Source organism: Rhagoletis pomonella, unplaced genomic scaffold (genome assembly GCF_013731165.1).
Source record: "Rhagoletis pomonella isolate Grant_MI unplaced genomic scaffold, Rhpom_1.0 Rhpom_scaffold_00009, whole genome shotgun sequence".
NCBI lineage: Eukaryota > Metazoa > Arthropoda > Insecta > Diptera > Tephritidae > Rhagoletis > Rhagoletis pomonella.
The window spans coordinates 13,558,549-13,567,288 of record NW_023458563.1 but is presented as its reverse complement, the minus strand read 5'-3'; the positions used below and the strand labels follow the sequence as shown (position 1 = coordinate 13,567,288).

The 8,740-nt window shown below is 42.8% G+C and overlaps 1 protein-coding gene across 1 annotated transcript; it reads right to left on the bottom strand.

The window, feature by feature from the left end:
• Nucleotides 1–5,991: 5,991 nt before the first annotated feature.
• Nucleotides 5,992–7,601, bottom strand: LOC118745416. Its single transcript, XM_036478868.1, has 2 exons — nucleotides 6,444–7,601; nucleotides 5,992–6,351 (listed from the first exon to the last, which is right to left on the bottom strand). The coding sequence occupies exons 1-2, from the start codon at nucleotides 7,599–7,601 to the stop codon at nucleotides 5,992–5,994; spliced, it is 1,518 nt and encodes a 505-aa protein (XP_036334761.1).
• Between the last annotated feature and the right edge of the window lie 1,139 nt (nucleotides 7,602–8,740).

Here is an 8,740-nt window from a genome sequence, read left to right as displayed (position 1 = left end):
GAAAAGGTTGCCATTACGGCATTTAGATTGGAAATTTTAGAAAACAGTGGTACATCATCCGCATACATTCGATGGGAAACGTTGGGAAACTGTGAAAAAATGGAACTAATTTCATCGAATGCTATAGTGAAGAGAATAACAGATAGAGGTGAACCCTGCGGGGTGCCATTATCTAGAGGAAACACATAGGGGATCGGACGTTAGAAATAAGAACACTTACTTTATGAGAGGACAGGAAAGATTTAATAAAGTTGAAAATTTTAGGCCCGACCTTCCATTTTTCCAGCTGCCTCAAAACGACCTGTATACCTATCCGATCGAAAGCCTTGGCAAAATCTACAGAGAGGAGTGAAATATGATTTTTTTTTTTTATGAGGCTTCGGAAACGAAGTGATCGAGGTGTAAGAGGGCATCAACCGTACCCTGCCCCTTCTTGAAGGTTAGAATCAGAGGAGGCGTTGGAGAAGTGGGTGGCTAACTCTAAGGCTATATCATGGGGATATAGTAGGTTGCCTTGAGATGAATTAAGGGAAGTGAGAGGGGAGTGGGTAGGAGATCCAGTAAGCCTTTTAATGTCAGCCCATATCTTTTTGGTGTCGGATGAAGCAGAAATACTGCTGGTAAACTTTTGGAAGCTGCGGATTTTAGCATGTCAGGCGTTCTGCTTCTTATCTCTTAATAATGAAAGCTCTCTGCTCCACCATAAAGGAGAAGGCCTGAAAGGTTAAGCTTTGGATAGAGGGATGGATCGGTTTGCTGAAGAACGAATAATTTTATTGGGAAATAGGGAAGGAGCAGCGGAAAGTTTCGCAGGCGACCTCAAATTTGCACCAGTCTGCTCCATCAGTTTTGAAATAGATCCTGGGTTTGAAAAGAGTTTGGGAGCGGGAAAATGGGATATTGGAGAGGATAGGAAAATGGTCACTGCCATGAAGATCGTCAATGAGGTGCCACGACACTTTGGAAGATATGGATGCGGAACACAGGGTAAGGTCAATATGTGTAAAGGATGAATGGGTAGAAAAATGGGTGGGTGACCCATTGTTTAGGATAACTGCGTTGGAAACTAGGATGGAGTCTTCAATTTTCCGACCTTTAGAGTTTGTGGAAACGGACCCCCAGAGGGAGTTCCACGCGTTAAAGTCGCCGGCCACTATAAAAGGGTATGAAGAAGAAGGAATTATGTTATTGAAATCTATTGTAGAAATCAATTGATCAGGAGGAGAATAACCGCACACTATTGTAATTTTGTTGAAAGTTTGTAGCTCAATGGCAAGAGAGGAAATATTAGATTGGGGGATATAGGATAGGTGAGGTAGGGTTCTTTTGACCAAGATGGCAATACCCCGTTTGTTGGACGTAATATGTGGCTGGTTATAAAAATGACCAACATAGGCTTTAGGGAAGTGAGGAGTGACATTGTGGGCAAGATGGGTTTCATTTAAAAGAATAACGGAGGGGTTATGATTTTTAATTAAAATTTCCAAGTCAATATAATTATTAAAGTAACCGTTTATATTCCATTGCAGAATAGATAACATAAGGGGCTGCAATAGAAAAGATGAGAAAATGATAGTGAGTTAAATATAAAAATGTTTATTTATTTATTTTTGTCTATGAACTTACAATTCTTACAGACTAAGCATAGGTAAATTTAAAAGTAATGTTAATTACAATACAAAGGGCAGTCTTTAAATAGCACTATTTTTACTTAATAATGTTTTTACTTGGGAATTAAAGCCAAATTTAGTGGATGAGAGGTCGAGGTCCAAAGAAACAAAGAGCTTATTCAATTCGACAAGAGTTCTATTAACCGGGGCATTAAAGCTATATACAGTCTTGCTGGTGACAACATAAAACACCTCATAAAGACGCAACATTCTACAAGGAACACTGAAATTAACTTTACATAACAGTACTGGACAATCAACAGTGCCCGAGATTATGTCAAATAGAAAAGAGGTTGATAAAAGTATTCGTCTGTTGTGCAGTGTCATTAGGTTGATCAACTGACAGCGAGAGCTGTACTCCGGCTTAGGTTCAGAGAAGTGCAAAGAGCGTAGGGCAAACCGGATAAACGCCTTCTGTACAGATTCTAATCGATTTATATGTTTTTGGTGGTAAGGCCTCCAAATGAAAACGGCATACTCTAATATCGAACGGACAAAGGACGAATACAATAGTTTCAAAGTGTACGGATCTGAAAACGAAGAACTATTGCGCCGTAGAAACGCGAGCATCGAGTAAGATTTAGAGACAACATAATTAACATGTGTAACAAAACTAAATTTTGCATCAAAATATACCCCCAGGTCTTTGACCTCATTCACCGAGTCTAAATTTGTTGACGAAATACGATAGGTGTTACGGATAGGATTATGAAGCTTAGAAAACGTCATTTGGTGGCATTTCTTAATGTTAAGAGGCAATTTGTTTTTAGTGCACCAAAGGTACAACACATCGAGCTCCGCTTGCAGATAACTTGAGTCTCGAGCATTTTTTATAACCGAGTAGATTTTTAAATCATCCGCATACATTAGGAATTTAGCTGAAGAAAAGCACATTCACAAATAGAATGAAAAACAGCGGACCCAGTATACTTCCCTGGGGGATACCAGAGGTTTGGAACAAATGCGTTAGAAGAAATGTCATCAATGACGACATAGGTTTGTCTACCGTGCAGGTAAGATTCAATCCATCGTAGGAACACAGAGTGAAAGCCCAGCTTGAAAACTTTGATAAGCAGAAAGGCTTTAGAAAAATCGGTATAGATTGTATCAACCTGACAGCCCATTTGAAAGGCAGCAAAACAATCATCCGAGAATACCGCAAGATTGGTTAAAGTCGATCTTCCCGTTACAAAACCGTGCTGATTTATAGAACTGAGGTTGAAAAAAATTTTGTCTTTTATGATGCACCCAAGTAACTTAGGTACTGTAGATAATTTTGAAATAGGCCTATAATTTTTGACGTCACATTTATTACCACTTTTGAACGTAGGGGTAATTGAAGTTAACTTCCAATCGTTAATAACTCTACCCGCGGATAGAGATTTGTTGAAAATTTCTGTCAGTGGCTTAACTAACGATGGACAGTTTTTGAGTAGGATAACAGAAAAACCATCCACGTCTGTCTGTGAGGACATTTTTATGTGTCAATACCCTGTGGCGTATCTTCCTCAGTAATAGCCAAACAGCCAAAGTTAAAAGATGACTCAGAGGCACAAACATTCGCGGTGTCCGGGTCGACGATATAATCATCATCTAATACGAAATTCGACGCAAAGAAATAAGCAAAAAGATTTGCAGCTTCGGAAATTGAGCTAGCTTTTTTGTCATTGTAAAAAACCGACGTGGGGATATTAGAAACACCTTTTTTTGACTTAACAAAGCGCCAAAAATTTTTCGGGTTTACTTTAATATTATTTTCAAAATTTTGCACATAACTCTTATATCGCATTTTATTAAGCTTATAAAATTTATATTTGTATGAAGTATATAACTCATAATGTGTCGGATTTTTTAACATATTGAACTTTTTGAAAAATTTATTTCTAAGGTTCTTTAGACGATTGAGCTCTCTCGAGAATAAAATAAAGAGATAAAAAGATCAGATTTAGACTTGCGGGGAGAGAATTGATAATTTGGGGTCTGGGAGAGGGGGGGTTGGGATGGATATTTCCATATCTGAAGGGTGGTGAGAGGGGGATAAATCGAAAACAGACAGAGGGGAGAAGGGAGGAGCGTGAGGAGAGTCAGGAAGAGATTGGGTGGTAAGAGGGGAGATTGTATTTGAAGTAATAGTTTTATTTTTAGGTGTAGATTCTTTAATATTGATATTTGCGAGTTTTGCTATACTAGCAAAAGAAGTGGGGTTAGGAGTAGTTGGTAGTTGTTCATTATTTCATTTTTTGGTTGCATCGCGCATACTGCATTTATTTATAGTTTTAATTTTAAGTATTTCTTTAGTTTGCTGAAACTTAGGACATGAGTTTGAGAAAGAGGGATGATCTGTTAGGCAGTTGGCGCACATAATTCTGGTGCGTTCGGAAGGAGAATGGGGGTGGGAGGTTGCACGTGGCACAAATAACAGAGTTGCGGCAATTTTTTGCGGTGTGGCCAAGAATTTGACAAACCTTGCAACGCATGGGGTTTGGATAATACGGACGGACGGATAAAGTTCTCCAAGCAACTTCAATTTTGTCTGGGAGGTGGTATTTATCAAAAGTTAGTAGAATGGCACCAGTATATTTGCGGGATCCATCGTTGATCTTGGAGAATTTGAACGCAGATTTAACGCCATTTTCCTTAAGTCCTTCCACAATCTCCTCTTCAGGCAAGTGACAGATGAAAGGAGCATATATTGTTCCTTTGACGGAGTTGAGAGATTCATGTTATTTGACTGTAACATCTGTAACACCAGGCAACGATTTGGCAGCTAGGAATTTGTCGGCGATGTGACAGCAGTGATGTTGTTGGATTCTTTGCTTATTGCTTGAATACCTTTGTAGATAGCAAAACAGGATAGAGTTGATAGGGGTTTCTTTTCATCCAGGGCTTTTATAACCAAGAACCTGTGGTCATCATTTTTGACGATTGGAAGTTCCGGAAATATATCCAACGTAGAAGTTTTAGATTTTTTGCGTTTGGGTTTAGTGGCCCCGGGGGCCATGGCGAAAAAACAAGAATTAGTTTCACTAATATGCAGGTGTGTGGTTAAAAGTTAAAACAAGCGACCGAAAATAACAGGAAAAAATAACTGTACAAAAGCGACCGTTGATTAACCTCAAACAGAGAGAAAGCTTTCAATATCACGGCGGAACGAAAAAAGTGACCGTACTCTGCGAGAGTTCGTTGGTGACTGTGGGTTACAGACTAATTAATAGGGAATCTTACACATCCTGCCCGGTCGAAGCTTTAGCTTCGATATCATCAGGGTTTAGCAAAAGGCAAAGTTTTTGCACTGCCCGGCTGCACGGCCCATGCGCCGTATTCAACGTTACGTTACGCGCCAAGCCATCGCTGCCAACACGAACCTCCGTGATGCGCCCAAGTCTCATGTGGGTAGGGGGTAGGTTCTCATGCTTGACCAATACAATGTCACCAACTTGAACGTTTTCCGCCCGTTGTCGCCACTTGCTCCTAGTTTACAGTGTTGACAAATACTCATCACTCCACCTGCGCCAGAACTGTTGATGAATGTGTCGAAGCCACTGCCAATGTTTCAAACGATTTACTAGAACTTCCTCCAGCTCCGGTTCTGGTATTGGCAGGAGCGGGGCTCCAATGAGAAATTCCCCTGGGGTTAGAGCATATTTGTCCTCAGGGTCATACAGCGGAATAAGTGGGCGCGAGTTCAGGCACGCCTCAATGCGGGCCGCTAGAGTTTGCAACTGCGTATACCACATCGCCTGGGCACCAATAAGCCGCACCAGATGCCGTTTCGCGGATTTTAACGCCGCCTCCCACAGCCCACCTTGATGAGGGGCACTGGGTGTAATAAAATGCCAGCGAGTCCCAAGGTTCGCGAGGGATTGTTGATTTTGCTGATTCTGCCAGGCTGCCAGGTCTTCCTTCCAAAAACGGTTAGCACCAACAAACCTTGTAGCATTGTCACTATACAGATCAAGGCAGGGACCACGCCTACTAACGAAGCGTGTGAATGCATCTATGAAGGCAATTGATGAGAGATCGTCTACCACCTCGATATGCACGGCTTGGTTGCCATACAGACGAAAATTGCCAAATATGTTTTTACTGTGCAACGGGATCGCTTCGCCCCAATCCGAAGCGTGAAAGGACCACAGTAATCAACGCCAGATGCAATGAACGGCCGCGTACCTGTGACTCTTTGTCGGGCCAGTGAATCCATTTGTTGAGTGAAGGTAATGCCACGATGCCTTCTACAAATAACACATTTATGTATTAAGCTTTTGACTGCTTGCTGTGCATGCAAAATCCAATATCTATAACGGAGAGTCTGCAGCATTAACTAAGCACCGCCGTAGAGTGTTTCCATGTGAACTTGCTGTATAAGAAGTCCAACCAAATCGCTTACCTTCGGCAATATTATTGGGTGACGTTGCGTTTCTAATAATGCCGAATTTTTAATGCGGCCGCCGACTCTAACGATATCATAATCATCCAAATAGGGATTGAATGGTACCAATGGACTGGAGTTGGGCAGCGTTGTTCTCTCACGTAAACAGCTTATATCCCTTGATCGATACGTATTAGCGCTTATAAGGCAGCGTCCATCTCCGGGGTGGTCCCTACACCTTGTCGGAACGGCCGTTGCTTTGGTAATCAACGCCGAATTAAAGCTGTAGTTCGAACGAGTTTCTTCAGTGAGCTAAACCGTTGTGATAGGGGTATAATTCGGTCATCCAAGAGCCGAGTCGTAAGCTGGAGCGGTAGTGAAATAATGAAGGTAGATATTTGAACCTTCTCCTCACTTTGTACAGTGGTGCGCTCCTCGTCCCTTAATACCGGTTCTGGATCAAACAATGTTTGCTTCTCCCGCAACCAAGCCGGGCCTTCCCACCATAAATCATGGACCAAAATCTCTGACGAGGTTAAACCACGGCTTGCGCAATCAGCCGGATTCTGTGCCGACCGTAGGTAGTGCCAATGATCGATGGCGGTGAGTTCCTGTATTTGGCGGACCCGGTTAGCAACATAGGGTCTGAGGATCGAGGGTTGCTTGCGCATCCAGCAGAGGGCAATTGTTGAGTCCGACCAGAGGTGGAAGGCGGAGTCTACTAAGTTTAACGCTACCCTAGCGTCGGAAATCGTTTTTGCCAATAAAAGTGCTGCACAGAGTTCAAGTCTGGGTATTGTAGCACCCCTTAACGGTGCAACTTTGGTCCGTGCGGTGAGGAGAGATACGCGCGAAAGGCCATCAGCCTTAATGGTATGCGTATACACCACCGCAGCGTAGGCCTTCTGACTGGCATCGCAAAATCCACAGAGCGTTGTACGTTCGGTTGCATTCATACCCAGCCATCGAGGTACACGTACGCTATTGAGTGTAGGAAGACTACTGCGAAATTTAATCCAAGCTTCATATAGGTCGCTGGGGAGGGGTTCATCCCAAGAAATACCCGCCGACCAAAGCGTCTGGATGAAAATTTTGCCGGAAATCACTACCGGTGCCAAAAACCCCGTTGGGTCGAATAGTTGGGCTACTTCGCTTAACGCCTGTCGCTTAGTCAGCAGACCGCTATGTTGGTTTACCGCGACCTTGAAGAGCAAATCGTCTGTAACTGGATCCCAACGTAGACCACGCACGGATTCTATAGGGGCGTCGATGTCTCGCTCCCCAGGTAATGGGGAGTCCATGAAATGCTGAAGGACCACTGACTTGTTCGAATGCCTCTTAAGTAGTCTGAAGCATCCAGATGATAGGATCGTATCCACCGCATTCGCCAAAGTAATTGCTTCCTGAGTATCAGCACAGCTTGTGAGAAAATCGTCCACGTAAAATGAAGACAGTATGGTGTTACGTGCGGTTATGGCCTGATTATGATCACTCACCCGTTTGTAGTTGCCTATCGCGCACTGATTTAATGAGCGTACCGCGTTGTACATGCTGCATGCCATTCCATTTGTCACAGTTTTAAGACGATATACTCTTATGTCCTCGGCCGGTGCTTCTCGCCAAAGAATGTGCGCTCTCTTCTCCAGAAAATTTCAATAAATCTGTTAAGCTGCTTATCTCAGTCGGAGAACAGTGCATGCACCACTCACGCTGTGTTACAGATGTAAGTTTCGAGAATATAATGGGTACTGTCCGTTTCGTAACAGTCAATGCACGCAGGGACTCGCTCACTACATCGACGATATTCAGCAGCGTCTTTGCAGAGTCCTCCGACACTGGTGCGAGGTTGAGGAAGCGAGCGACATGTACTTCTGCTAACTGTTTGGGGTTATCATACCGCTCCTTTAATGCTCGCCACAATTCCTCGTAACCCTGTTGTGCACTAACGTTTCAAAGGCGTCCTTAAAGGCCAACCAATTGTGCAGCGCTGCGTCAAAGGTTGGAATATTTATTGGCTCGAGTTTCAACTTAATAGGAGAATCTCCCTTACGCTGGATGACGGGGTCTCCAGGATTAACTTGCACTCTACGTAGACGCAGAAGATTTGCACATAACTCGTTATACATTTCTTCAGTGGAATGCCACCAAGATGCATGTACCTCAAGCTCCTCGTCTTTGGCCGAGCGAATTAATGTTTCGTGATTCTGCAACATGCGGTCATAATGACCACTAGCGGACTTCAGTATTTGCTCAGCCTTCGCGGAGTCCAATTCACCTGTTCCTGCCTTTCGTGCGTGAAACTTCCTCAGATTTATTTCCGTCATTGTGCTGAAGCAATGTTATAATTGTGACGTAACCGTGTGCGTCGGCATATCCACAAATATCGATGCAATGCCCCACAATCCGATTACAATTGTGTCCTCTTTGGCATAAACCGTCAAAACAATTTGGGTTAAAAATCTTCTAGACCTCACAGGAGGCACCATAAATTATGTTAAGTAAAAAGATCAGCTTACACCTTTGCGAACACGTTTATTCAGAACAGCAGAAAAATCCAGAAGAAAGAACAAAAGGTGAAAATAGATTTGACAATGTATGTATGTGAATGACAATAATAAAAGGATTTGACAATGTATGTGAATAAGGTTACCAACTGTAGTGTTAATACTATTTACTATTGTACTTTGTTCATTTTTGTACT

Coding starts and splice junctions, on each gene's coding strand:
- LOC118745416 (XM_036478868.1), bottom strand. CDS start 7,601: ATGGCATGCAGCATGTACAACGCGGTACGCTCATTAAATCAGTGCGCG. Junction 6,352..6,443: donor CTGTACAAAGTGAGGAGAAG/GTTCAAATATCT, acceptor ACAACGGTTTAG/CTCACTGAAGAAACTCGTTC.